Genomic DNA, 27,528 nt, shown 5'->3' on the forward strand with positions numbered 1-27,528 from the left:
AGCCAGCTGGCCACTGCGTGCAGAGGGGAGCGGAGCCTGCAGGGATTTGGGGGGCAGACCCGCGGCACTGGTGCACACTCCTCTGAAGAGAGGTTTCTGTCGCTCAGATTCTTCCGGCCCCTGAGGGCACAACTGGCGGCCCCTGAGGGCACAACTGGTGCCTGCGGAGAACAGGAGCCCGCACACATGAGACGAAGCCTTGCCCTCGGGTCACACATTGTCCATGCTGTGGCCACCGGAAGGCCAGCCTGCCAGCCCACACACCGGAGGGGACTGGGCGAGGTGGACAACACTGCCCCCTTCACCCCAAAGTCTGCAGGCGGCCTGCTCTGCCAGCCCAGCCGAGCTCCCTGCTTTGACCAGAGTGGGCTCAAGGACGAAACCGCGCTCCCACGGCCCCCGGCCCCCGGAGCGCCTTCACCCCAGCAGGAGCGGCCCTGCACCCCCCAGCGGTCGGCGTGGCTCCCCCTCAGCTGCCCCACCTCCCAGCAGCCCCACTGGGTCCTGTTTCCCATCAAAACACGGCGAACACCAGCTGTCCTCATTTCTCCCAGACCCTCTCTCAGGGGCTTCCTTAAGGCTCTTTCCCTCATGTGAAGACCCGCCTCTGCTCTCCGACACCTGATTCCTCCCAGGAGACCCCAGGATGGGAACCATTAGCCCCGCGTTCCCCACTCTGAGCTCTTTAGCCAGGAGGGAGCCACACCACTGTCCCCGCCGCACCCCACCCAGGCCAGCCCGGGCCTGGTCTCTGCAAAGGGGCCTCTGCCACCTGCCTCCAGTGGCTTCAGACAGAACTCGCCACCCTCAAGACCTCAAAACCCAAACACTGGTGCGCACTCCTTCCCCAAAGGCCTGGCCCGTTGTCGGGTCCTCGGGGTCTCCTGGCAAGTGTCCTGACCTCAGGAGCCACACCACCACCACCCTCCCCAGGTCACCGTCGTGTGGCCCTCTTGAACTTTCATGGTACTGGCCACTCTCTGAAATGATCTGGTGGTCACTTGTTTCTCGACTCTGCGTGGTGTGGGGGTGTCCCCACTGAGGGGTGGGGTCAGGGCCCGGCACCCAGCAGGTGCGCTGGAGATGCAAGGGCCCGGAGGGTGACGAGCAGGGGCCTGGAGGGGGACGGTTGGGCCGTCCTCTCCCCCGCAGGTGGCACCCAAGGGTCGGGACGCGCGGGAGCCAGGCCCCGGTCCCACCGGACCGCGCGCCTCGGGCCGGTCGCGGGCGCCAAAGAGCTGGCGGGGCATGCGCCGCGGCACCCAGGGCCCCGCTGGGCGCGCGCCCGGCCCTCCCGCCCCCCCTCCCGTCCCCCTCCCGCCGCCCCGGCCGCGCGCCCTCCGCCGCGCCCCGCCCGCCGCGGGGTGGTGGTTGCGCGGGCGCCCGCGGCGCAGGGGCCGGAGCGCGCCGTGCGCGCGGCGGGGCGCGGAGGGCGGGGCGGGGCTGGGCATCCTCGGCGCCCCCGCCCGGGCTGGCCACGCCGATTGGCTCCCGGCGCCGGGAGCGCGCGAGGGCGCGGCGCGTCGAGCCGGGCGGGGGGCGCGCGCGGCGCCGCCGGCGGCCGCGGAGGAGCGCGGGGAGGAGGGCGAGGGGAGGGAGGAGGTGCCCGCCCGGCTCCCTGCAAAGCGACCTTATTTATCGGGGCACTGCCTCGGCCTCCCCGGTGGGGGGCTCGGGGCGGCCGAATCTCTCCCACCGGGGAGCTCCTCTCCGGGCTCGGCCGCGGGGGCCGGCCAGGCCGGGGCGCGGGGCGCGGGAGGGCCCTGCCGGCCCGGCCAGCACCCCGCCGCCGCCCCGCTCCGCCAGCGCCCATGCCGGGCTCCCCATGACGAGAAGACGCCCGGCGGACGGCGTGGCATGAGCCAGGTGCCCGGGCCGAGGTAAGGCGTGCGCACCGGACCAGGCTGCGCTGGGACGGGGCCAGGCCACGCCATCGCGGCGGCCACAATGAAGACGGGGAGGGTGCTTGGGGAGGGCAGGCAGCAGCCCCGGGGGCTCCCGCCGGCGCAGCCCCTTCCCAGCCGAGGCCCCGGGCCCCTGGCCGAGACAGGCCCTCCCACGGACCCGGATCGAAGCGCCGCCCGGTTGCAGCGCGCTCCCCGCAGCAGCTGGACCAGGGCTGACCAGCCCTGGGGAGGTGGACTCGCAGGCCCCCAGCTCACCAGGCCGGGGGGAGGGGCGGGGGGGGGCGGGCCGGGCTTCTTTGCAGCTCGGAGCTCCCCTCCGCAGCAACGCCAGCAGGCCCTGGGCCTATGAGACAGGTGTTAGATGCGGTTCCCCCCAGGGAGGAGCCAGGTGGACGTGTGGCTGGGGGCTGCTCTGACCTGGACACCTGGGTCTGTGTGGAGCGGCCACAGCAGGACAAGAAGAGGAAAGGGGGAGGCTGGCCATGTGCCTGGCTCTGGAGGAGGGGCCGGCACCGGCCAAGGTTGGAGGGCCTCAGAAGGGGAAATGGGCACCATGAGGCTTGCTGGGGAGGGGTCTGGCCTCCCGGGATTCCAGGGGAAGACAGCCCCCACCCGTCACCCCAAAAGGAAAGAAGGCCTAGCTGTTGCAGCCTCAGGGAGCCCATGGCCCACTGGCCACTCCTCTAGCCCCTCCCGGCCTCTGCACAGGAAGCCTTCTCTCCAAAGAGAGAGCAGATGGCGATGCTGCTTCACCTGCCCACTCGGCCAGTCCCCTCCCGCTCCCCGCCACCTCCCAGGCCCCTTCCCTCAGCCAACCCCTTTGAGCAGAGGCCTGATGGACACTTGCTGGCCTGGTAGGAAGCGGCCACGGGGCTGGACCAGGAACTGTGGGGAGCAGAGGGAGATCCAAACCCGAGTCATAAACGTGGGCAGTGCAGGGTGGCCTGTTCGGGTCTCAGGGGACCCCGGGACTCAGCTGCCCTCCGTCTCCACAACTCGGCCCCCTGTTTCCTCGGCCACCTCTCACTTGGGCCAGGCAGGTCTCTAAGTGCCTGCAATGCCGGGCAGGCTCACTGGACAGGTGCTACCTTCCAGTGCACGCTCACCTCCAGGGCACTTCAGGGAGTCCTATCTCCTAAAGGAATGAGAAAACAAGTAGCCCTGGGGGAGGGGGGACCTGGGGCCATCAAGACTGCTGGCCACGGGCCCAGGAAGCCTGTGCTGCCAAGAGCCAGGGACACCTCTCACCCCAAGGTGGGACACAGCTCCGCTGCAGTCTTGTCACACGTGGGTGCTCGCTGCTGTGTCTCAGAGGGGAAGAGTGGAGGGAGAGTGGAGGTGGCAGTGAAGGAAGGCTCTGTGGGGTAAGTGGGTGGTTCAGCACCTTCCCCACCACAGATGAGGAGCCTTAGCCAGGCCAGCTCAGAGGGTGGGCTTGGGCCACACCGCCTCACTTGGCAGGGAAGGAGGGCGGTTGAGGCAGCCACCCAAAGAAGCAGGCACTAGATGCACCCAGTCTAGGCACTGGGGTGGGGGGGGGCTCAGATCCTTCAAAGTAGAAGAGCCCAAACCCATTCCCCAAACCACCCAGCCCCGCATGGCCGAGCTGCCCCGTGCTTGACCTCAGGACTTGATCTGATGAAGCACCAATTCTGGTCTCTTCCAAGGCCACGTGCTCACTTCCTGGAGCCCCTGGTGCACGGGTGGGGCAGCCTGCACCCCAGAAACATCTCTGAGCTGGGGGCGGGAAGGGATATGAATGTGCCTGAGTCACAGGGCTTGTCATGGAGTTTGTCAGCCCGCACTGTGTCCTCAATCCAGGCTACCCTGGTTGTCACCCCAGTCCCTGGGGCTGTCACTGCAGATCAACCTGGTGCGAATTTTTCTGACTACCCATGCCCTGCCCAGCTCCACGGCCCTCAGTGGGCAGAGAGACGCAGTCAGTGCAGGTTCTACTGGGGCCAGACCCATCCAGCGTTCAGGGTGGGCTGTGCCAGACAGAGCATCAGAGATGAAGAGATGTCTGGCTTGGGAGCCGTGAGGAGTGGGGGTTTCCTAGCCATGAGCAGTCCAAAAAAAGAGTGTCCTGGTGGTGGACATGCAGCTTGCAGCCCTGGAGTAGAAGAAGGAGTCTGACAGGAACAAGGCTGGGACAGACCACCAACCCAAGGAGGACACAGGGCGCTGAAGAAGCAGAACAGGGCACAGAAGGGAGGCCACAGGAAGCGCACCTGGCCAGTGACAGGCTGGCTGGAGGCCCAGGGTGGCCCTCTGGACCTCAGTGCTTAGTCTGGTCTTTGGGAGTCAGACAGACTGGGCGTCCTGGGGTCAAATCCCAACTCTGTGCAACTTCTGAAAATTTAGTCTCTGACCCTCACTTTCCCCACCTGTGGTCAGGAAGTGTGGGAAGGGCTTGGCCCAGGAGTAGGGGAGTGGTTCTGGGAAGAGCAGGGCAGGACCAGCTCCCCCCTGGTGGCTGGTGGCTCCTGTCCCCTCCTTGGATGTGGCCAGATTAGGGGGGGAATGGGCAGCCAGCCTCCTTAACCCTGCAACTCCTGAAGTGGGGACTCAGCTAACGAGGAGGTGTAAGCCATCCTCTTCCCAAGAGTCTGAATAATTGCAAGGCCTACCCCAAGCCCCAGGTTTTTGGGAGCCTTCCCAGGGACAGTGGCACCAACCCAACCCCAGTGGCCATCTCCGCCTCCACTGTGGGCCGTGACCTCTGTCACAACCAAAATCACCAAACTGAGCTATACTTCCCCTACCATCCACCTGCCCTCTTCTTTTTTTTTTTTTTAATTTTTTTTTATTTATTTATGATACTCACACAGAGAGAAAGAGAGAGAGGCAGAGACACAGGCAGAGGGAGAAGCAGGCTCCCTGCACCAGGAGCCCGATGTGGGATTCGATCCCGGGTCTCCAGGATCGCGCCCCGGGCCAAAGGCAGGCGCCAAACCGCTGCGCCACCCAGGGATCCCTACCTGCCCTCTTCTTAACCTGGCCTGTCCTCTGCCAAGCCTCCTGGGCATCTGGCAGCCACACTCCTTTCCGCATGACCCTGCTGACTGCCAGTCCTCATTCATTCATTCATTCATTCATTCAGCAAGCACACAGAGGCCACTCAGCCATGGTTCTGCCTGTCTTCCAGAACTCCCCAGCCAGCCAAGGGAGGAGATAGAGGGGTGGGCAGTAATGACTGCGACCCTGGAGATGCTTTTCTCAGGGCTGGGGAGCCCCAGAGTGGGAGACAGGGCTGGTGCTGAAGGGCGGAGAAGGAGCTGGCAGGGGCAAGCAGCAGGAAGGCCTCTTGAGCCAGCAGGGGACAGGGAGGAGGACTACAGAACGGGGGGCCTGGCTGGACTGTAGGCCCAAGGCTGGGGAGGAGCCAGAGGTGAGGCTGTAAGGTGGACGTGCCAGGTGTCAGGACTCAGTGACTTGACGGCCAAAGAGGCAGCTCCTTTCAAAGCCCCAGCATGGACATCTGCAGACTGTCAGCCTGGAAGCCACCAAGTTCTGGAGTCCCCCCAGGAGACTTGAGCCCCCGCAGCCTATCCCAGGAGGACCTCCTCCAGAATTCCGCTCCACATGGAGGCACAACACACCAGGGCTGAGGCTGAGAATAGTGCAAGTTTGGCCATCTTTTTAAAACGCCTCTTTCCCTCGCATTAGCTCCTGGAGCTGATTCCTGAAGGAGGAGGCAGTCCACATCGGGTTGGCAGCTGCCCCTGCCCTGCCCTAGCGAGAAACTTCAGGCAGGTTTTCTGAGCCCTGCTGGGGACAGTGGGGGCAGTAGCAAGCACAGGAGGGTTGGGGGCTCAGAGCCCTTCTGGTTGGGTGGGTGGGTCTAGGCGGAGGGGCACTTGCCCGGCACCCCAAGAGACCTCTCGCCTAACTGACAGGAAGACCCATCCCTGGGCCAAGGGTGTGGCTGTTTTCGGGTTCTGAGCCGAGGAGCAGGGGATTGCCAGGCTGGGGCTGGAGTGGGCCGTGGGAGCCCAGCAGGACCATGGACAAGGCCAGGGAGCAGCGCAGCTCGGCTGCACAGCAGAAGGGCCGCGGGCCAGGGGTGTGGGTGCCGGATCAAGGGCAGCCAGGCCCCCTCACACTCCCCAGGCGGAGGCCCTGGTCCGCCCGGCCCCTCCTCCCACGGGCTCTCGCCACCCGCTGGCTTGTTTCCACCAGCTCCACCCTGAGGCCCAAGAGTGGGGCTGGGACTGTGGGCGTGTGCAAATGTGAGCTCTGCAGGGGTGGGGGTAGCGAGCCCCGCAGATGCCCGGGGCATCCACGTGCACCCCCCCCCACCCCCAGCGCAGGCGCTCCACGTGCACACCCGTGGCTGGGAGCGTCTTTAACCTAAATCGGCACAGCTCTTGAGTTATTTCTCCCCTGCTGCCACCTCCGCAGCCTCCTCCGGATCTTGGCGGGGAGGGCGGCTTCTCGCCCCGCCCCGTCGCCTGCAGGGCCTGTCCCCGCCGAGCCGGTTCGCGGGGCGCCCCACCCCAACCCCCCGCCGTGTCCCGTGCAGCTGCGGGCCGCCCTGAGCTCGCGCACGGGGCCGAGGGGCGCTGTCCATGGTGCTGCGCTCCGGGCCGAGGCGGATTCGGGCTGGGGCTGCCTCTCCCCTGCTCCCGGAAGTCGGGGCCAGTCGTGGCTTCCTCCTGTCCCTCCAGGCGGCACTGCTGGTCCACGATGGTCTCCTTCCCACCTACTAGTTTTAAAAGATCTGGGGCAGCACTTGTGTCAGGCTGCCCACCGCCCCCCATCCGCCACTGTGGGTGAACTCTAACTCCTTCGAGCCTCAGGCTGCTAATCTGAAAGTGGGGTTCACAGTGGTGCCCACGCTGCCAGCACACTTGGGGCTGACGCGAGCCCGAAGCGCATGACTATCCCAGCGGGCATTCGGCAAACGTTGCTACGAATGTCGTGCTTCAGCCAGCGTGAGGCTGCTACTATCTGGTCATGAGCTGCTTTAAAGGGACAGCCGAAGTGGGGGCGGTGTCCTCTGAGGGCCGCCCCACATGGAGTGCCAGTGTGAGGCTCACTGCTGCCAGGGCAGGAAGGCCTCTGGACCCAAAGCTGGGTTGGCAGCCACGAGGGTCACGTGCTCCAGCAGACCCCCTCCGCCGGTGTGGAGTGCCAGCCTGGTCCAGGGCGTGGAAGTCGGTGGGGGGCATGGTGCTGGGTAGAGCAGGGCAGGGCAGCCCGCCTCCCTCCTCCCAGTGGCCCCGACCTTCACCTAAGGCAGGCCATGGGGCTCAGAAGCAACCTCCATGCCACTTTCCAAATGCTCATGTGAGCCAGGCACCGTGCTTAGTCCCTTCCCAGGTTGTCCTGTGGGGGTGTATCGTCCCTTCTCAGGCTTCAGAGTCAGGAAAAATGAGGCTCGCAGAAAGGAGGTGGATCGCGGAGGCCACAGAGCCAGGGCGTGTGACCCTGGGGCCTGTGTGACTGAGCCACTGGGTGCACTGCCTTTCCGCTGGCTGTCTGGAGTGAGGGTGGACAGGAGAAGATGTGAATGTGGAGCAGATGGTGGCACTGTGAGGGTCCCGCTCCCCCCCTCCAGGGCTGTCTATACTCAAAGCCGTCTGCCATCCATTCACAGCCTCAGAGGCCCGACCAGGGGTGCGCAGGGTGGGCTCAGTCCCACCTTGTGAGGAACCCCCTACAAATAGGCCTCCATAGCTAGCTCTGGTTCAAGTCTCAGCTCCACCACTTCCTGTGCTCTTGGGCAAACAGTTCATGCTGCTTTGTCTTCCTCACCTGTACAATGGGCACAGTCATCACAGCATCATCGTCCACAGATGGGTTGGACGGAGGATTAAAGAGACAGTACATGTCCAGGACTCACTGTGCCGGCATCATAGTAAACTCTGCCCTTTCTTCGGGCAGACTGTGAACCATGGAATGTCTAGTAGCCACTGGGATTCTCAGGGCTGGTATGTGAGCTCAGACAGGGTACTGGAACCACTGCAGAGAGCCAGGATGGCATCCCGTAGTGGAGGGGCCGGAGACCACCCCAAACCATCTCCCTCAGCTTTCCAGTCCCTGCTTAGGAGGGGTAGGCCTGGCAGGCACTGATGGTGGACAGTGGGGTCGTAAAGGTGAGGGGAGCACTCACGAGCGAGTGTCTGTCTCTGCCTGCCTCTCCTCTCTCATCTCTAAAATGGGAACCGTAGGACCCAGGTGTCGAAATGATCTGTGGGGACAGGCTGAGCCCAGTGCACACAGCTCAGGCAGTGTCATGGGCATGAACAGCCCTGGTCTCCTGTTGCTCACTCAGGGAAGGAGTGGCATGGACTTGTGTCCTTTCTGTTGGGTGGCTCTGGGAGTGCCACGGGAGGAGATGCCCTGGGGTGGGAAGGAGCCCAGCTCTGTTCCTGCAGCAGACTCATTACTCCCTCCTGGACCCTGTCTGCAGATCGAGCGAGGAAGATGTCGAGCCCGGGTGTGGACGGCGACCCCAAGCCTCCATGCTTGCCTCGCAATGGCCTGGTAAAGCTGCCGGGCCAGCCCAACGGCCTGGGTGCAGCCAGTATCACCAAGGGCACGCCAGCTGCCAAGAACCGCCCCTGCCAGCCACCTCCCCCGCCCACCCTCCCACCACCCAGCCTGGCTGCCCCACTGCCACGGGCTGCCCTGGCTGGGGGCCTGTGCCCCCCAGCAGGGCTCCCCCTTGGTGGACCAGCCTCAGCCCCAGTTCCCGGGCCCCCGGTGGAGCGGCCACCACTGGCCACAGATGAAAAGATTCTCAATGGCCTCTTCTGGTACTTCTCAGCCTGTGAGAAGTGTGTGCTGGCCCAGGTGTGTAAGGCCTGGCGGCGTGTGCTGTACCAGCCCAAGTTCTGGGCGGGCCTCACACCTGTGCTGCACGCCAAGGAGCTCTACAATGTGCTGCCCGGTGGCGAGAAGGAGTTTGTGAACCTGCAGGGCTTCGCTGCGCGCGGCTTTGAGGGCTTCTGCCTGGTTGGCGTCTCCGACCTGGACATCTGTGAGTTCATCGACAACTACGCCCTCTCTAAGAAGGGGGTCAAGGCCATGAGCCTCAAGCGCTCCACCATCACTGATGCCGGCCTGGAGGTGCGCCCCATCGTTGGCCTGGAAGGGACGGGGGCGGGGCGGGGGGCAGGGCCAAGCAGCTGCAACTGAGCTGGTTGGGGGGGGTGAGGCTCGGAGGGAACCTGGGCAGATGAGGCGCAAAGTAGCTGAGGGAAGCACTGGTGCCCTGAGGATCATGGCTCTGGGGTGAGGGGAAGCAGGGCCGCTCAGGTAATTTGGGGGACCCAGTCCAAAGTGAAAGTTCATGTCCCTTGTTCAAAGATGATTAAGAATTTCAAGACAGCAACATCAAAGCCATCAATCAAATGGGAGGCTCTTCCAAGCTCAGGGCCCTACCTGCCCATGAGGCCAGCCTCGGGTGGGGAGGGTGCCGCAGGGGCAGGTGCACAGGTCACAGGAGCAGCGGTGCGGGCACCCCCCTCCCCAGGGCGAGGACTCTAACCATCAGTCATTACCGCCAACTGCTCCCAAGCACCTGCTGGTGGGGAGGCCCCAAGCTCCCAGGTCCCCTGTGGTCTCCTTTTAGAACATCGCTGCAATGTGACGAACCCGTTGTCAAGTGCACTTGTCACAGGGCAGCCTGATGCGTGTTTTACACACGTCTACATTCGAGAACACTGCTTCCTGCCCCTCAGTGGGCTCCTTCCACCCTCTATCCTGCCATCCTCACCACGCCCTGCCGCCTGCCCACCTGCAGGTGATGCTGGAGCAGATGCAGGGCGTCGTGCGCCTCGAGCTGTCGGGCTGCAATGACTTCACCGAGGCAGGGCTATGGTCCAGCCTGAGCGCGCGCATCACTTCGCTGAGCGTCAGCGACTGCATCAACGTGGCCGACGATGCCATTGCGGCCATCTCGCAGCTGCTGCCCAACCTGGCCGAGCTGAGCTTGCAGGCATACCACGTGACGGACACGGCGCTGGCCTACTTCACGGCCCGCCAGGGCCACAGCACGCACACGCTGCGCCTGCTCTCCTGCTGGGAGATCACCAACCACGGCGTGGTCAATGTGGTGCACAGCCTGCCCAACCTCACCGCGCTCAGCCTCTCTGGCTGCTCCAAGGTCACGGACGACGGCGTCGAGCTCGTGGCCGAAAACCTGCGCAAGCTGCGCAGCCTCGACCTCTCGTGGTGCCCGCGCATCACTGACATGGCGCTGGAGTACGTGGCCTGCGACCTGCACCGCCTGGAGGAGCTGGTGCTGGACAGGTGCGCGCGCCCCCCGCACATGGGGCAGTGGAGGGCAGGACCCGGGGAGCGAGGCAGGCGAGACCTTCTAGAGGAGTGTACAGATCCGCAGCCAGAGTGGCGTGGCGGCGCCGTGGTGGGAAGGTGGCCCCGTACACACGGGATGGGCTGGGACAGGGGCGGTGGGGCTGTCGTGAGAGTGCAGGAGGGGGGTTCGGGCTGCGCCGCCGGGGGAGGAGCAGCTGTGGGGTGAGGACGGGTGCGAGCTAGTGGGGCAGGCCTTCTGACAGTGGGCAGCGCCCCTCTGTTGTCCCCAGCAGGTGTGTGCGCATCACGGACACTGGCCTCAGCTATTTGTCCACCATGTCGTCCCTCCGCAGCCTCTACCTGCGATGGTGCTGCCAGGTACCGGCCCCGCCCACCTCCGAAGCCCGCGTGTAGGCCAGGGGAGGCGGGGACCTCGGGGAGGGGCCCGGGCCTACCTGGCCACCTCAGGCCAGGTGAGGAAGCCCAGGATCCGTGCACACCCAGCGGGTGACTCCCCACGGCTGGCCGGCTCCTGGGGAGGCCGAGAACCCCTGCTCCTCCGGCAGCTCCAGGCCGCCGGCCCCAGCAGCAGCTCCCCAGGGTCGTTAACCCCCCGCCTCCCGCAGGTGCAAGACTTTGGGCTGAAGCACCTCCTGGCCATGAGGAGTTTGCGCCTCTTGTCTCTGGCAGGTGAGACCCCCGCGCCCCCTCCGGCGCCGCCGCCCTGGGGCCGAGTCCCCCGCGGCGCCCTCGGGTGGGGTTGCCCGCGCTCAGCCACCGCCCGCCTGACCCCGTTGCAGGCTGCCCGCTGCTGACCACCACGGGGCTGTCGGGCCTGGTGCAGCTGCAGGAGCTGGAGGAGCTGGAGCTGACCAACTGCCCTGGGGCCACTCCGGAGCTCTTCAAATACTTCTCGCAGCACCTGCCCCGCTGCCTCGTCATCGAGTAGCGCGGGGCCCCCGCTCCCCCCAGGAAGCCGCTGCGGCGGGCTCGCCTTCTCCCGGCCCTGCCCTCAGGGGGCCCTCCGCCCGCAGCCCCGCCAGGCCGGCGACCCAGCACGAGCCCGCCCCGTGCCCCTCCTGGCCCCGCCGCGTGGGGGACGGCGGGCGGGCCCAGCCCCACGCACGCTGCACACTCGGGGACTCCGTGCATGCCCCTCGTGCCCGCACTGCACGCCCGCCCTCCACCGCACCACAGCCGCCTCCATCTGTCGTCCACCCGCCGGGAGCTAGGGGGCCCGGCTCGGCCCCGGGGGGTGCTCTGAGCTCTCCGGCGGCCTCCCCACTGCCTTCTCCGCCGCACCGCGCTCTGTGTCTCCTCGCTGTCCCCCCATCTCGGGCAGGGCCCAGAGGGACCGAGGGGAGCCGGGCCCCCCAGGACACAGGGGCCCGAAGAGCCCCAAGGGCTTCCCGCATTTTCCATGCCTGCTGCCCTCGGAGGAGTGAGAGGGGGAACAGGTCTCGCCAAAGCCATGGCCCGCCAAGGAGCCCAAGTCCCACCCACCCCTGCCCCACCTCATGCCAGCCTGACCCCATGGCCCTCCCCTTGTCCCGGCAGCTGTAGGAGGCGGTCCCCGCTCTCCTCGCCCCCAGCTGCAGGCCCACAGGCCCTCGGCCATGCCAGGGGACAACCGCGTTGGCGGGAGGGACACACTGGCTGACCGGTTTGGGTATACCCGACACGGCCGAGCGGGCTGTGGCGTGGGGCCACCCTGGTGGGGGCACCGGGGGTACCACTGCCTCCAGAGACCCCAAGCTGGAGCAACCCAGGCCCTGTAGGCAGTCCCGAGGGGACCCCGCAGCACAGCCCCGCAGCCGGCTGGGCCAGCCTGCCGAGTGCCACACGGTACCCGGGTAGGCCTGTCGGGGGCAGCCGGGAAGGTGGGCCCTGGCCGGGGCTCGGGACCTGTGCCCCCCCCAGCAACTCCAGCACCCCGAGGAGAGAGCGCCCACCCCCTCCCCAGCTCCCCAGCCCTCTGCCTGTCCAAGTGGGCTCTGGCCGTGTTCCGTCCAATCCCAAGACATACGGAGGTCCTGGGGGGATGCTGGCACAGCTTGGCAACTGCTGAGGAGGGGGCTGGGACCCCTTTCCATCTCCACCTTGAGCCCCAGGAAGTACAGTGCCCACACCCAATCTTGGGACCCCCCCCCCATATGGTTGGAAGAAAGTAACCAGTTTCCAGAGAGCCAGAGAGTGAGAGAGCGAGCGAGAGAGTGAGAGCGCGAGTGAGCGAGCGAGAGATGCTGTTGAAGCGGACGCGGTTCAGCAGCCCAAAGATTTCCCCGCCCCGGCATGCCCCGCGGGGGCTGCGGGGCTGAGGGTCGGAGCCAGTTTCTTCAGCGCCTCCTCCTCACGCCTCCCTAGTGGGAGGAGGCAGCTGTCCATTTGTCCAAAGTATTAATGCAACTGAAGCTGTGATATTTCGAACGACTGTAGGAGGAAAAATTAAGGGGAGAGAGGAAAACAAACAAAACCAACCAACCCCTAAAATCATTTTCTTATTGTACATAACGACCTCATTCTCCTGTATATGCGGAAGATATAACCTTATATTTGGTAAGTGTTTCTTGTGCTATTTTATCACGTGACCTGTTTATAAAAATATATATTAAAAAAGTTGTAAAAACACGCGTCTGAGTTGGTTTTAGGTCATCACACCATGGCGGGTGGGGAATCCCTGCCCTGAGAGGCTTGTGCACCTCGGAGCTCAGCAGACCTACTGGTTCCTTCCGCCACAGAGGCGGGGGCCGCCTACCCGACTGGAACCAGCAGTGACCGACACCGAAGGTCCCTGACCCTCCACTGCTTATGGGGGATGTAGATGATACTAAAGTCATCCATGTAACGTTAACCTCCAGAGCCTGGGGAACCCAGTCAGTGAAGCGTGTGCCTCTGGCTCAGGCCATGGTCCCGAAGTCCTGGGCTCCAGCTGGTAGCCTGCTTCCCCCCCCCCGGTCCCCGCTTGTGCGCACCTGCTCTCTCTCAAGTAAATCAAGTCTTTAAAAACAAAAGTCTTCGAGCAACGCTATCTAGGATCTAGCTGACCCTCCAGAAGGGCAAGGATGGGTGCTGTCGGTGCGACGGGGACAGCCTAGGCGAGCAGCAGGGACGCCCTAACCTCCTAACGCACAGCGAGGACAGGAGGAGGACGGACAGGCGGAGGACACAGGCGGAGGATGGACAGGCGGAGGACAGACAGGCGGAGGTCAGACAGGCGGAGGACGGACAGAGTGAGGACAGGTGGAGGACAGACAGGCGGAGGACGTACAGGCGGAGGACAGACAGGTGGAGGACGGACAGGCCGGGGACGGACAGGCCGGTGATGGACAGGTCGGGGATGGACAGGCGGGTGACGGACAGGCCGGTGACGGACAGGCTGGTGACAGACAGGCGGGGGACGGACAGGCGGAGGATGGACAGTCAGAGGACAGACAGGCGGAGGACGGACAGTCCGAGGACGGACAGAGTGAGGACAGGTGGAGAATGGACAGGTGGAGGACGGACAGGCCGGGGATGGACAGGCGGAGGACACACAGGCGGAGGACGGACAGGCGGGGGACAGACAGGCGGAGAACAGACAGGCCGGGGGCAGACAGGCCGGTGATGGACAGGCGGGGGACGGACAGGCCAGTGATGGACAGGCCGGGGACGGACAGGCGGGGGACAGACAGGCCGGGGACGGACAGGCGGGGGACGGACAGGCCGGGGACGGACAGGCCGAGGACGGACAGGCCAGTGATGGACAGGCCGGGGACGGACAGGCGGGGGACGGACAAGCGGGGGACGGACAGGCGGGGGACAGACAGAATGAGGACAGGCGGATGACGGACAGGTGGAGGACGGACAGGCGGGGGACGGACAGGCCGGGGACGGACAGGCGGGGATGGACAGTCGGAGGACACACAGGCGGAGGACCGACAGTCCGAGGACCGACAGAGTGAGGACAGGTGGAGGACAGACAGGTGGGGGACAGACAGGCGGAGGACGCACAGGCGGGGGACGGACAGGCGGGGGACGGACAGGTGGAGGACGGACAGAGTGAGGACAGGCGGAGGACGGACAGGCGGGGGACGGGCAGGCGGGGGACGGACAGGCCGGAAACCGACAGGCGGAGGACGGACAGGCCGACCGAGGACAAGCTGCCACCCAGGCCGGGAGGCAGGCGCAGCCCTACGGGGGCTGTGACCCGGCGGCTCCCCGTCAGCTCGGTGACGACGGGCGCGCTTTGACAACCCGGCGGCGGGCCGGGGGGGCTGGTTCGCCGAGCGGCGGGAACCGGGTACCGGGGGCCGGGGGCGGGGGCCCGCGGCGGCGACTGCAGGGGCGGGGCCTGCCGGGGGACACGCGGGCACCCGCGGTGGGACTGTGCGGCGGGAGGGGCCGCCTTGCCTCGCCTCGCCGGGACCGCCCCGCCCCTCCCCCAGCGCCGCTCCCGGCCCGGAACCTTCGTGCCGCGGGCCCCGCTTCTGCCGGGAGGCCGGCGGGGGGGCCACTTCCGGCTCGCGGAGCTGCTTCCGGCGCGGCGCTTCCGGTCGGGCGGCCCGGCACTTTTGGGAAATGGTTGTGGAGCCGGCGGCGGCAGGGGCTCGTCCGACCCGCTGGCCTGGCGCCCGCGACCTCCGCTCCCCGCGTGCGGCCCCCTGGCTCTCCCCGCAGGCCCCGGCGCGCCCTGTGCGGGCGCCACGTCGCGTCCTCGAGGGGCGTGAGCGGCCGGGGGACCCCTGAGCACCGGGCCGCGGGGCCCATGCCCCCCCCCCGACTGAGCTGCCGGGGAGCTCGGGGCGCACAGGCCTCGGCCGAGCAGCCATGGAGAAGATGTCCCGGGTGAGCACGGCCCTGGGCGGCGGCGCGCTGACCGGCCGCACCATGCACTGCCACCTGGACGCTCCGGCCAACGCCATCAGCGTGTGCAGAGACGCGGCCCAGGTGGTGGTGGCCGGCCGCAGCATCTTCAAGATCTACGCCATCGAGGACGAGCAGTTCGTGGAGAAGCTGAACCTGCGTGTGGGCCGCAAGCCCTCGCTCAACCTGAGCTGCGCGGACGTCGTCTGGCACCAGATGGATGAGAACCTGCTGGCCACGGCGGCCACCAACGGCGTGGTGGTCACCTGGAACCTGGGCCGGCCGTCGCGCAACAAGCAGGACCAGCTGTTCACAGAGCACAAGCGCACGGTGAACAAAGTCTGCTTCCACCCCACCGAGGCACACGTGCTGCTCAGCGGTTCCCAGGATGGCTTCATGAAGTGCTTCGACCTCCGCAGGAAGGACTCCGTGAGCACCTTCTCGGGTGAGCCCTGCAGGCGACCTCGTGTGCCCCAGACGGCCTGGGACGAGCCCGGGAGCGGCGCGGGGCGTGCGCGCGGGTCAGCAGGGCGGGCGGGCGGGCACCAGCGGCAGGACCACCCGGCTGCAGGAAGCGCACCAGGAAGGCTGGGGGTTTGGGCGGGGGGGGGGGGGGGGGGTGCCTGTCCTCACACTTCTTTTCCCAGCAGCCCAAGCTCCTCCACAGCTGGGCTCGAGCCCCTGATCCCTTGTCCAACTTGAAGAGACCAAACGGAGCATAGCCTGGAAGCCTCAGACCTGGGGGCCTCCTGAGGCTGGCGCTGAGCTACTTGTGCTGTGGGAAAGATGGAGGCCTCGAGGGTGCTCGGTGTGCTGGTCCCGGGGCTGGGGGTGGGGGACACGGACCTTTAAGGTGTGCGGTCCCGTGGGGCTGACCCAGCAGCACCAGTGCAAGCTGGAGGGATGGAGCAGAAGCCGGGGCAGCCTCACCCGGACCTCCCTGGGCCTCCCTCAGAGGAGTGCGTACAGCTGAGCGCAGCCAGCTTCCTGTGTGCTCAGTGCCCCGAAGCCCCGCCGCAGCTCTGCAAGGACCAACATCAGATGCGTGATCCAGGGGAAACCGAGGTCCACATTACGGGTTCACAAACCACGCGATGCCTGGCATCCTGCCCCTGGCCTATCGACCACATCTCTGTGAGGCCTCTCCCCACCACCCCGCCAGGCAGGCTCAGGGGTGTCCACGCCACCTTGGAGGCCTCCCCGTCTGGACCACGGGCAGGCATGTGACATTAGTCCACAGTCATTGCAAGGCTCCACCCTTGGCTGCTCTCTCTGCTGGAGCCCCCTCACCCTCTCCCTCCATCGACGTCCTCTCCACAGGCCAGTCTGAGAGCGTGCGTGATGTCCAGTTCAGCATCCGGGACTACTTCACCTTCGCCTCCACCTTTGAGAATGGCAACGTGCAGCTCTGGGACATTCGCCGGCCTGACCGCTGTGAGAGGATGTTCACGGCCCACAACGGGCCTGTCTTCTGCTGCGACTGGCACCCTGAGGACAGGTGTGGCGTGGGGTGGGGGCACAGGCAGCAGGGTGGGATGGGTGGGCTCATGGGGGGGCTGCCTCCAGACCTGTGAGGCAGAGTGGGGAGGCCTCCCACCCCCGGAGAGGATACTGAGGGTTTCACTGACTTATTGTAGGGGCTGGCTGGCCACAGGTGGGCGTGACAAGATGGTGAAGGTCTGGGACATGACCACGCACCGTGCCAAGGAGGTGCACTGTGTGCAAACCATTGCCTCAGTGGCCCGCGTCAAGTGGCGGCCTGAGTGCCGCCACCACCTGGCCACCTGCTCCATGATGGTGGACCATAACATCTACGTGTGGGACGTGCGCCGGCCTTTCGTCCCAGCTGCCATGTTTGAGGAGCACCGAGATGTCACAACAGGCATTGCTTGGCGTCACCCACACGACCCCTCCTTCCTGCTCTCTGGCTCTAAGGACAGCACGCTGTGCCAGCACCTGTTCCGTGACGCCAGCCAGCCTGTTGAGCGCGCCAACCCCGAGGGCCTCTGCTATGGTCTCTTTGGGGACCTGGCCTTTGCTGCCAAGGAGAGCCTAGTGGCCACCGAGTCTGGGCGCAAGCCCTATGCTGGTGATCGGCGCCACCCCATCTTCTTCAAGCGTAAACTGGACCCTTCCGAGCCTTTCGTGGGCCTCGCGTCCAGTGCCCTCAGTGTCTTTGAGATAGAGCCTGGCAGTGGCAGCATGAGCTGGTTCGTGGACACCGCCGAACGTTATGCCCTGGCTGGCCGGCCTCTGGCTGAGCTCTGTGACCACAATGCGAAAGTGGCTCGGGAGCTTGGCCGCAACCAGGTAGGCAGTGTGGCCTGAGAGGGTCCCAGGACCTGTGACCTTGGGGGCTCCCCCAACTGCTATACCCGGACCCTGCCCTGTGTTTACCGCTCAGCATGGCGGCTGCCACCACCAGCCACCACCCTGGTAACCGAGGATACCCGCTGGCCTGGAGCGGACCCGATGGCGGTGCATCCTTAGGGTGCAGGTCTGGGGGGTTAGTGTTCCAGCCCCGCTTGTGGCTCATTTTTGCTTTTGGATTTTTCAAGATGTCTGATCCTGCAGAGGTCGACATGGCTTTTCTCATTGTTTTCCTGGGACCACAGACCGATTTGCATGTTGACTGCCTCCAGTTTCTGCTTCTGCTTATCCCCTCGTAGGATCGAGACTAGGATTTTTGTCTTTGGCACAGGCTTCAGTTCCCCAGCTGGAGTGGGCCAGTACATTGGGTGCTTGGGGCAGCAGAACCTGACAGTTTGTGGTTCCATCCAGGTGGGAGTGGAGGGTGCTAGATGGGGTGCCAGGGACCCAGGCCCCCGGTGAGTGCCTGGCATCCTCCCCTAGGTAGCACAGACCTGGACCATGCTGAGGATCATCTACTGTAGCCCTGGCCTGGCGTCTGCCACCAACCTCAACCACAGCGTGGGCAAGGGCAGCTCTTGCGGCTTGCCACTCATGAACAGGTAGCCATCTGGGGTGGCTCCGCCCTAAGGGTGGGCTGTTGGAGCCCATCTACCCACTGGCCTTCCCTGCCCCCAGTTTCAACCTGAAGGATATGGCGCCAGGGTTGGGCAGTGAGACCAGACTGGACCGTAGCAAGGGTGACACACGGAGCGACACAGTGCTGCTGGACTCCTCAGCCACACTCCTCACCAATGAGGGTAGGCTGCGGGGGTGGACAGGGCACTGGTGGGAGTAGGGCTGGGGCCTCCCAGAATCAGCTCCTCTGGAACACCCTTTCCCCTATGGGCAGATAACGAAGAGACAGAGGGCAGCGACGTGCCTGCGGATTATCTGCTGGGTGACGTGGAGGGCGAAGAGGACGAGCTGTACCTGTTGGAGCCAGAACATGCACATGGTGAGTGGGCGCTGGGGAAGTGGGGTTGGGAGGTGGGGCGGGAGGCTCAGACCCTGCCTTCCCTGACCCTGCCTTCAGCGGAGGAGCCCGAGTACGTGCTGCCGCAGGAGGCCTTCCCGCTACGCCATGAGATTGTGGACACTCCGCCGGGGCCCGAGCACCTGCAGGACAAGGCTGACTCGCCCCACGTCAGCGGCAGTGAGGCTGATGCAGCCTCCATGGTGCCCGTGGACTCCTCCTTCTCGCTCATCTCCGTCTCGCACGCGCTCTACGACAGCCGCCTGCCGCCCGACTTCTTCAGCGCCCTGGTGTGTGACATGCTGCGCTTCTATGCAGAGCAGGGTGACGTGCAGATGGCCGTGTCCGTGCTCATCGTGCTGGGCGAACGAGTGCGCAAGGACATCGACGAGCAGACCCAGGTGGGTGAGTGGGTCTGGGGAGGGCGTCCCTGCCACCCCAGGGCCGCCGGCGCACTGACCTCCGGCCTCCTTCCCTCCCGCCGCCCCAGGAGCACTGGTACACGTCCTACATCGACTTGCTGCAGCGCTTCTGCCTCTGGAACGTGTCCAACCAGGTGGTGAAGCTCAGCACCAGCCGCGCCATCAGCTGCCTCAACCAGGCGTCCACCACCCTGCATGTCAACTGCAGCCACTGCAAGCGGCCCATGAGCAGCCGCGGCTGGGTCTGTGACCGCTGCCACCGCTGCGCCAGTATGTGCGCCGTGTGCCACCACGTGGTCAAGGGGCTGTTCGTGTGGTGCCAGGGCTGCAGTCACGGCGGCCACCTGCAGCACATCATGAAGTGGCTGGAGGGCAGCTCGCACTGCCCGGCGGGCTGCGGCCACCTGTGCGAGTACTCCTGACCGCCGCGGGCGGGAGGCGCTGGGCGTGGGGACCAAATAAAGGAAGCAGGAGCCGCAGTGTGAGGCCGCCCGTCACACGCGTCACCCGCGCGTGCGCTCGTGCCGCCAGCTCGATGCTGGGCGGCTCCGCTGGGTGGGCGGTGTCGTCGCCATGGGAACCCGCGGCGGCCGCTCCGCCTTCCGGGGCGGGCCAAAGGAGCTGCTTCCGGGGCGGGCCGGGCGCTGTTGCCACGACAACGAAGCTCCCGGCAGGCTTTGCGGCGGCGGGCTCATGGCGCCGGGGGCGCGGCCACTGCTGCTGTTGGCGGTCTGGACGCTGGCGGCGCCGGTGCTGCGCGGCGCCGGGGACACGGGCGACGGAGGGTGGTGAGCGGCGCGGGCGGGCGGCCGGGACCCGCGGGCGGCCGGCCGGGTTGGGGGGGCGGCGGGGCGCTGACGGCCGTGCCCGTAGGCAGAGGCGCGGGCCCGGGGCCCCGGCCGCCGTGGCGGAGGAAGAGCGCTGCGCCGTGGAGCGCCGGGCGGACCTCAGCTACGCCGAGTTCGTGCAGCAGTACGTGCAGCCCCCACACCCGCCTCCCGCCCCGGCCCCTCCGCCCGGCCCCCGCGCCCCTCCCCCGAGCCGGTGCGACCCGCTGCGGCCCCGCCCCTCCAGGTACGCCTTCTCCAGGCCCGTCATCCTGCAGCGGCTCACGGACAACTCGGTGAGTGCAGCGCCCCGCCCGGCCTCTCCACCCGCGCCGGCCCGCCCTTGAATCTTCTCCCCACCCCACCCCACCCCAGCGCTTCCGGGCCCTGTGCTCCCGAGAACGGCTGCTGGCCTCGTTCGGGGACAGCGTGGTCCGGCTGAGCACCGCCAATACCTATTCCTACCGGAAAGGTGAGCTGCCGCGCGCCGCCGCCCCACCTGCTTGCCGGCACTTGCAGGCGGTCTCGGCCAGTCCTGACCAGGCCCTTTCCTACAGTGGACCTGCCCTTCCAGGACTACGTGGAGCACCTACTGCACCCCCAAGACCCTAGCTCCCTGGGCAACGGTGAGTAACACCTGGTTGGCCGTGGGCTGGGCTGGGGGCATGTGGACAAGCACAGGTGCTGAGACCCGGGCGCCTCCTATATTCTGTGTTGGCAGACACCTTGTACTTCTTCGGGGACAACGATTTCAGCGAATGGGCCTCACTCTTCCAGCACTACTCCCCGCCTCCGTTTAGTCTGCTAGGTACCACTGCTGCCTACAGCTTTGGAATCGCAGGTGGGTACCCTGCACGTGGCATGCCGGAGGAAGGGGATGCGCCAGGTGGGGTTGCGTCAGCAAGTGCTCCTAACTGACCCCACAGGAGCTGGTTCTGGGGTGCCCTTCCACTGGCACGGGCCCGGGTTCTCAGAGGTGATCTACGGCCGCAAGGTCAGCACGGGCCGGGGCTGCGGCTTGGGGCTTACTGCCTGCCAACATGGAGTGACGGGCTGATCTCACCCTCAGCGCTGGTTCCTGTATCCCCCTGAGAAGACACCTGAGTTCCACCCCAACAAAACCACACTGGCCTGGCTTCAGGACGTGTACCCAACCCTGGCACCATCTGAGAGGCCCCTGGAGTGCACCGTGCAGGCTGGTGAGGTCAGTAGGTGGCAGGAAGGGGTCAGGCTGGATCACACGCCACCAGCTAATCCTTGTGCCCCACCCTCCACCAGGTGCTGTATTTCCCTGACCGGTGGTGGCATGCTACGCTCAACCTGGACACCAGTGTTTTTATCTCTACTTTCCTCGGCTAGGTAGAGTGGGCGGCTGGTGAGCCCAGCACACACCAGCACACACCCCTATAGTGCTCACAGGTTTTATTACAGGACAGTGGTGGCAGCAGCCCACCCTCACCTGCTGTTTCTGGCCCAGAAGGGGGTGGAGGTGGGGCTCATGGTCCAGCAGCAGAACTGATGAGGGTGGGATAAGGGACACCAGGGCAGGGATCTAGGGACACAAACTATGTACAGGAACTGGGAGCTACTGCCCCAAAGCCCACCTGGGCCAGGGTACTAGGCAAGGCAGGCAGCTCTGGCACTCGCCTGGCCTCAGTAGTCCTCCACCCAGCCGTTCTCGGAGATGAATGCATCAATGACCTCTTTCATGGCCAGGTTGGGGATGAGCTGTTCCTGGGTCAGGGGGCTCCGGGTGACAGGGTCAAAGTGGCCCACACGCTGCAGTGTGCAGTGACAGCAGGTCAGAAAGTGCTCAGTGGTTACGGGCCCTGCTCCCCACTCTTGTTGGCTCTCACCTGCAGGTGTTCCTCAATGTCCTTGCGGTCGTAGGTGATGCCACTAGGCGTGATGCACGGCTCCCGCATAAGCTCGAAGCTGATCTTGCCACACAGGTAGTCCGGGATGTCTCGCTTCTGTGGCACATGGAGTCAGGTCAGGCACCAGGATGGGGACCCGGCTCCGATTCCTGCTACCCAGAGGACAGACAGCTTACCTTTCTCTTCTCGTCCACCTGGGAGAAAAGCTCATCCATGTCTGCTAAGTACTTGTCCTGCGGAGAACCAAGCAGCTACGCGTGGGCCAAATGCCCCTTCCCCCTCCCCCGGGCACCCTCCAGTCACAGGCACGCAAACACGCACACATCCACACGTGGGCTGGGGCACCCTCACGTGCTTGGCCTCGATGCAGGCCTGCTGGGCCCGGACGTGGCCATCATCCTCATCACCCTCGTGGTTCCGCTGGCATTCTTCTAGCTCCCTGGGGGTCGACCAGGAGCTAGTCAGGAATGGGTCTGGCCAGAAGAGATCACACTCCACCCCAACCTCAGGCTTGTTCAGGTCTCTCTTCCCTCCAACTGCTCGCCAGTGCTGGCCTTCAATAAACACTTGTGTTCTTGACTCAGTTAACCCCAGAGTGCTGCCTTGGGGGTGGGTGGGGCCCTGGAGCCTGCCGCTACCACAGCCCACCTCTCCCGCTCGGCCACAATAAGCCGAGTGAGGTAGGAGTGCAGCTCATTCTCCTGGTGGATGCGCCGCTCCTCGATGCTGTTCCAACGCTTCTTCTTGGCGATGCGCAGAGCACTAGGGATATCATCCCCGAAGTTGAGCCGCTGCTCCTTGGCAAGGTTGTAGGCTGGGGGAACAGGGGCTTCAGGTCACCTTCTGGCCAGTCCATCCACCTGGTCCCAGGCGCCCCCGCCGTCCCCTGACAACCTGTAGGCCCACCTCGCTGCAGGTTGGCGATGGCCTCATCATAGCTCTCCATCTCTAGCTGGCACTGCCCCAGGAAGAAGTGTGCCTTCACAGACTGCCCGTCCAGTTCCAGAGCCCGCCGGCAGTCAGCCAGGGCCTGCTCATGCTGCTGCATCTTCAGATAGCACAACGCCCGGTTGGTGTAGTACACGGCCACCAGAGGATTCCGGGTCTGGGGACCAAGGCCAGGCCAGCCAGCATGAGGGAAAAAGCTCCGTGGGCCCTGTCCTAGGCCCTGTCCTGGTCTGGGAGCCCGTAGCTAAAATCCAGACACTAGAAATTTCTCAGCTTGGAAGCCTCTGCTCAGCTAGGGCTGTAGAGTGAACTCCCGGTCCTCAGGCCTGCGCTAGCCCACCCTCTCGGGGCTCCCAGGAGGTTTTGTAAAGGTGAGGTTCCCGGACCTGAGGAGAGCCCCAGCTTCGGGCCTGGGCTTCTCAAGGGACAGGAACCCTGGTCCCGGCCTGGGGCCTCGAGCACCCCTCAAGCTCCCACCCGCCCCTCCAGCAACCAGCACTGGCTCGAGAACCGCGCGGCCTTGGCTCGACTGGAACATGATCAGCACCGAGTTCTCGGGGCCCAAACGCCCCCGCGGGCGAACCAAGACCGCCCCGAGGGTCCGGCGGGAGCGGCGGGGCAGGGGCTCCGGGGAGGACGCGGGGCCGCGAGCCGGGCCCCGCCCACTCCCCCGCCCGGACGCCGGCCCCCTCCCCCGGCGCGGGCGCACTCACGATGGCGCGGCCGTAGCAGGCCGCCGCCTCCGGGTACTTGCGGCCCACGAAGAGCCGGTTGCCCTGCTCCTTGAGCTCCTGCGCGCTCGGGCTCTTTTCGGGGCTTCCGCCGCCGGCGCCCAGCCGCGCGCCGCCCTCCTTCTCCTCCTTGCCCTTCATAGCGCCGCGCGGCACAGCCCGGGCTTCGCTCCCAGGCTCCGCGTCTGGCCCGCCCTGCGCCCGCAGCCCGAGCCCGCAGCCCGAGCCCGCGATCCGCTCGGGCCCGGTCCAGCGATCCGCCACCGGAACTTCCGGCCGCGCGGGGCGGGGCCAGCGGCACGGGCGGGGGCGCGCCTGCGTCCGACGGGCCGCGGAGGCAAGGGGGGGCGGGACCGACTGGGCGCATGCGCTCGAGGGAACGCGACCCGCGACGTCGGACGTCCGGGACAGCGACAAGCGCGGCCCCGCCCCGCCGAGGCCCCGCCCCGCCGAGGCCCCGCCCCGCCGAGGCCCCGCCCCGCGCGGACTAGGCGGCCGCCGGCTGGCTGCGCGGCCGTGGGGCCTTGAGGGCCGCGGGGCTGCGGTCCTGGCGCCGCACGGGGAGGTGCCGCGGCCGCCAGGGACGGCTGGAAGCTCTGGAGCGGTGGCAGGACGGCCGAACCCCGCTGCCCGAGGCTCCGTCGCCGCCCTCCCCAGGCCCCAGAGGGCTCCCCGCGGCCACCGGGGGCGGAGCGGAGGAGCACGTGGCCGCCGGCGTGGAAGCGGGGGGCGGGGCTCCGGGTGAGGTTCCCCCACCCACCCCGCCCAGCCCACCTCGGCCCGGCCGGTGAGTGTCGTCGCCTGCCGGGGGGCCCGTGGCCGTGACCCCGGGGGTGCGCGGGAGCCGCCTGCCCAGACGCTGGCGAGGCTCGAGCCCCGGCTGCAGGAGCTCCGAGGCCGCCGCGCGCCCGCCGCCCGCGGCCCTGGGGAGGCGGGGTGCATGCGGCAGGCAGAGCCGGCCCGAGCGCCGCATGGCCTGGGCCCGGGCCCCCGCCCCCCTCTGTCCCCGCCCGGGCGGGACCTCAGGCCCGGGACCCCTCCCCGCGTGGGACCCGCCCCAGCCTGGCCACCCGCAAGGACACCGCGCCGGCCCAGAAGCGCAGAGAAGCCAGGCTGGCTGAACCCTGCTGGGCCCGGGCCACAGGGTTCTCGGAGGGCGGGCGACCGGCTGGGCTGCAGTCTCCGCTGCCTGTGAGGACCCCAGCTCCTCGCACACCCGCCACACGCGCACGCCTGGTTTGGGTGCAGGGAGCACCGGGAGAGCTTGGGCTGCCGTGCGAGGGCCGGGCGGGCCCCTGGGGCCAGCCCCCAGAGCCCACTGCAGCCACCTCCTGCTGTGTAAAATATTTATTCATTCTCCAAAAAGGCTCAGACCGCAAGTTGTGGGGGAGAGGCAGGGGCAGGGTCTCCCTAGGGCCACACTTGGGGACCTCCACTGCCTGGCCAGGCAGTCCTATGTCCCCAGGCCTGGGAGGGGGTGGCCAGGGCTGATGTAAGGCTTGGCCTGGACTCAGTGGGCTGCGAGGGCCACCTGCCCCTACGGAGGAGAAGCAGTCTCAAGGTGTACATTCACAGAGGGCAGATGTGCAGGCTCGCCTGGCAGCCAGCCCACACACACCAGTGCCCTGACCCATGGGGCCCTGGGGAGCCCATCAGGGTGGTGGAGGGATGTGGGCGCCTAGCAGGTCGTAGGCGAAGACGTTCCAGAAGATGGCAAAGAGCAGGAAGGTGCCATATGCGAGCAGCACCACCCACCAGCCACACTGGTCCCGCAGGCGTTCCTCATAGCTGCGCAGGATTGTCAGGCCCATGCTGACTCCTACCACTGCACCTGCCAGGTGTGCCATGAAGCTGGGCTGGGGGCCGGAGGCAGGCAGTGGCGGGGAAAAACGGAGCCACACGGCCCGGCCCACTTCAGAACTCACTGCAGAGAAAGGTGGCAGGTGGGCAGGTGGGAGGCACTCTGGCCTGAGGCTGAGGCCCCTCTCAGCCCCCTGACCCCGTACTTACTGCACACCAAGGCCAGCACCATCCTCAGCAGCTTGTAGGGACACCTCATCCCAGCCCAGTTCTGATGGGGCGCGAGACACAGGCTGTGAGGCAGGCCTTATGGGCCCCTCCCCACACCCGCCCCGCTGTCTGCCCTATTACCATGACGACGTTGGCCAGGTGTGCGGAGCACAGGGCGTAGACCCCACCAGAGCCCCCCACCACAGGGGCCCGCATGTCGGTAATGGAGACAGTCAGGGAGCCTGTGTGAGCAAAAGGAGAGCCGTGAGCAGGAGGCTCGCCGGTGCAGTGGCCGGGGGGCGTGTGCCTGCCTTACCTGCCAGCACCCCGGCCAGGTAGAGCAGGCTGATGCGGAGCAGGCCGTGCACCATCTCCAGGGGCACCCCGATCATCAGCTGCAGGAGCGCGTTGAAGCCCAGCTGCTCCAGGCTGGCCATGTGGGTGTAAACAGATGTGAGGTTGGTGGCGGCGGACCACCAGCCCTACCCGACGGGGACACCAGAGGCGGGCCCCCGCTCACCCAACGTGCATGAACATGTAGGTGAGGAAGCGCCAGGCTCGAGCGCGGTGGCCGGGGTGGTACACCAGGGGGCTCTTCATGTACTCGGGGTGGTAGGTCTGCAGCACCCACTTGTTGAGACGAGCCCCATAGCACAGGAACACGATGATCTGGGGGAGAGGGGCGTTAGGGCTGGGCTGGGCCGGGCGCGGGGAGGCTCCGGGGTGGCGGGCGGGTAGGCACACCTGGGCAAGGGTGACTGAGGCCATGAACACGGGGGGCGGGCAGCTGCGGTGCCGGTAGAAGTACCAGTGGCGGTCCACTTCTCGGGGCAGGATCTCGTAGGCAACGTAGCGCACGAACCGCTTGTAGACACCCAGGCCCGGCTGGTCCAGCAGCCCGGCCCGGGGCAGCGCCCTCTGTCCGTTGGCGATGGCCCGCTTAAAGCTGCTCGAGCGTTTACTGCTGATCTGGGGGGGCGCTAAGCATGGGCCACCGTGCTCCCTGCGCCCCGAGCCACCCTGCCCCCTTGCTACCCCCCCCTGCTCCTGGTGGAGGCTGAGTCCCCGCCCCCGTCCACACCCCTCCCAGGTGGGAAGGGCAGGCGTGGGGGCTGCCTGCCCACCCGCTCGGCCGGGCCCCTACCCTGCCGTCCACCCACTGTGGCACTGACCAGGTCCACCAGCTCCTGGTAGCAGACCTGGCCCCGCTCGTTACTCTGGGCCAAGGCCACCAGCATGTCCAGCTTGGCCGGGTCCAGGGGCAGCTCATGGCTGTGCACCAGGCCGGTGAAGGTGTCCGCACCGATGAAACCTGTGTGCTCAGGGTCCAGCTGCTGGGGTCGGGGGGCGGCCATCGGCCAAGGCTTGAGGTGGGGCGGCCTCGGGGCCGGGCCAGCAGAGGGGCGGGCTCCCAGCTCCCTGGGCCAGGCCTCCGTACCCGCGGGTCCCGGGCTCCCGCTCCACCGCTCCTCGGCCTCCCCACCTCCTTCCCGCCCTGCGCATCCTCCGGGCGGGCAGGCTCCCTCCCTCCTCTGCGTCCCCAGCCGCGGCCGCCCTCTCCCGGAGCGTCAGGCAGGGGAGCAGGGGCCCCAGGTCTCCCGGTGGTGCCCCCCGCCCCCCACGCACCTGCTCCTGGATAAGCTGCAGCAGCGAGCTCCTGTCCATAGAGCCAGGCTGGGCCGGGCCGGGCCGGGGTCGGCGGCGGCCGGAAGGGGCTGCTCTGCGGACGACGCCGCTCCGCCCCGGCCCGCCCGCTCCGCCGGCGCGCGTCACGGAGCCACAGCCGCCCGCCCCCGCGCGCTCGCCGCCGCCGCCGCCCCCCCCCACGCGCGGCCGGGACACGCGCGCGCTCTGCCTGCGGACGCGCCCCGGGAGGGAACAGCTCAGTCCTCGCCTACCGTTTGGGGCTGAGGCTGCTCGGTCGCGCGGCTGGGGAAACTGAGTCACGGGGCAGCCCCCCCCCCCCCATCCCTCCCCGCCCCTCACCCTGGGGCTTCAAAGCCGCCTCCCTGGGGTGACCTGGCCACCGCGCCGCCTGCGACCCTGCTCTGCCCAGCATTCCCTGAAGGTGCCAGCTTGCCCGTGGGGCTCGCGTGTCTGGCCGTGGCAGGAAAGCCCCACGGTCCCACCACGGGGACAAGGCCAGCCAACAGGGCCGATCACAGGGGGCGGGGAGTCCCTTGGTGCAGCTGACCCTGCTCAGTCCACAGCACCCCACACCCAGGCTGCAGACCCCCACTCCCAAGCCAGTGCTGCACGGTGGGACTTGCAGCCGTGGATGCCCCCGTGTGGGTGCAGACCCTAAGGCCCA

General features: G+C 66.8%; 5 protein-coding genes across 19 annotated transcripts; 3 read left to right on the top strand and 2 right to left on the bottom strand.

Moving 5' to 3' along the window:
- Positions 1-1,559: 1,559 nt before the first annotated feature.
- On the top strand, positions 1,560-12,803 carry FBXL16 (F-box and leucine rich repeat protein 16). 2 transcript variants are annotated; one of them, XM_025417133.3, is made up of 6 exons: positions 1,560-1,880; positions 8,326-8,984; positions 9,661-10,169; positions 10,466-10,553; positions 10,802-10,865; positions 10,976-12,803. In XM_025417133.3, exons 2-6 carry the CDS (start codon positions 8,340-8,342, stop codon positions 11,122-11,124), a joined length of 1,455 nt encoding a protein of 484 aa, XP_025272918.1. In that variant the 5' UTR covers positions 1,560-1,880; positions 8,326-8,339; the 3' UTR covers positions 11,125-12,803. The 2 variants fall into 2 exon arrangements, with proteins under 2 accessions (XP_025272918.1, XP_025272919.1); XM_025417134.3 differs by having other exon boundaries at positions 1,563-1,880; positions 10,469-10,553.
- Positions 12,804-14,693: 1,890 nt separating this feature from the next.
- On the top strand, positions 14,694-19,303 carry WDR24 (WD repeat domain 24). Of its 3 annotated transcripts, none has more exons than XM_025417132.3 (8): positions 14,694-15,462; positions 16,338-16,515; positions 16,655-17,327; positions 17,871-17,989; positions 18,066-18,187; positions 18,280-18,384; positions 18,721-18,803; positions 18,893-19,303. In XM_025417132.3, exons 1-8 carry the CDS (start codon positions 14,982-14,984, stop codon positions 19,244-19,246), a joined length of 2,115 nt encoding a protein of 704 aa, XP_025272917.1. In that variant the 5' UTR covers positions 14,694-14,981; the 3' UTR covers positions 19,247-19,303. The 3 variants fall into 3 exon arrangements, with proteins under 3 accessions (XP_025272917.1, XP_025272915.1, XP_025272916.1); XM_025417130.3 differs by having other exon boundaries at positions 14,695-15,462; positions 18,463-18,803; XM_025417131.3 differs by lacking the exon at positions 14,694-15,462 and adding an exon at positions 15,658-16,236 and having other exon boundaries at positions 18,463-18,803.
- Positions 19,304-19,344: 41 nt separating this feature from the next.
- Positions 19,345-22,107, top strand: JMJD8 (jumonji domain containing 8). Of its 10 annotated transcripts, none has more exons than XM_025417136.3 (10): positions 19,470-19,612; positions 19,698-19,796; positions 19,899-19,947; positions 20,027-20,123; positions 20,209-20,277; positions 20,373-20,492; positions 20,578-20,645; positions 20,721-20,855; positions 20,930-21,026; positions 21,542-22,107. In XM_025417136.3, exons 1-9 carry the CDS (start codon positions 19,518-19,520, stop codon positions 21,008-21,010), a joined length of 813 nt encoding a protein of 270 aa, XP_025272921.2. In that variant the 5' UTR covers positions 19,470-19,517; the 3' UTR covers positions 21,011-21,026; positions 21,542-22,107. The 10 variants fall into 10 exon arrangements, 9 of the variants coding, with proteins under 9 accessions (XP_025272925.1, XP_048967540.1, XP_025272924.2 ...); XM_025417138.3 differs by having other exon boundaries at positions 21,604-22,107; XM_025417137.3 differs by having other exon boundaries at positions 19,471-19,612; positions 20,930-21,010; positions 21,604-22,107.
- STUB1 (STIP1 homology and U-box containing protein 1) lies at positions 21,059-23,491 on the bottom strand. The gene is made up of 7 exons (XM_025417141.3): positions 23,190-23,491; positions 22,435-22,633; positions 22,177-22,342; positions 21,880-21,967; positions 21,705-21,761; positions 21,508-21,624; positions 21,059-21,430 (listed from the first exon to the last, which is right to left on the bottom strand). The coding sequence occupies exons 1-7, from the start codon at positions 23,346-23,348 to the stop codon at positions 21,305-21,307; spliced, it is 912 nt and encodes a 303-aa protein (XP_025272926.1). The 5' UTR covers positions 23,349-23,491; the 3' UTR covers positions 21,059-21,304.
- Positions 23,492-24,539: 1,048 nt separating this feature from the next.
- Positions 24,540-27,001, bottom strand: RHBDL1 (rhomboid like 1). Of its 3 annotated transcripts, none has more exons than XM_025417142.3 (8): positions 26,844-27,001; positions 26,390-26,551; positions 25,962-26,186; positions 25,738-25,886; positions 25,534-25,646; positions 25,359-25,459; positions 25,218-25,278; positions 24,540-25,131 (listed from the first exon to the last, which is right to left on the bottom strand). In XM_025417142.3, exons 1-8 carry the CDS (start codon positions 26,880-26,882, stop codon positions 24,860-24,862), a joined length of 1,122 nt encoding a protein of 373 aa, XP_025272927.1. In that variant the 5' UTR covers positions 26,883-27,001; the 3' UTR covers positions 24,540-24,859. The 3 variants fall into 3 exon arrangements, with proteins under 3 accessions (XP_025272927.1, XP_025272928.1, XP_025272929.1); XM_025417143.3 differs by having other exon boundaries at positions 26,390-26,548; positions 26,844-26,999; XM_025417144.3 differs by lacking the exon at positions 26,390-26,551 and having other exon boundaries at positions 26,844-26,988.
- Positions 27,002-27,528: the final 527 nt, after the last annotated feature.

Source organism: Canis lupus, chromosome 6 (assembly GCF_003254725.2).
Source record: "Canis lupus dingo isolate Sandy chromosome 6, ASM325472v2, whole genome shotgun sequence".
NCBI classification, from domain to species: Eukaryota; Metazoa; Chordata; class Mammalia; order Carnivora; family Canidae; genus Canis; species Canis lupus.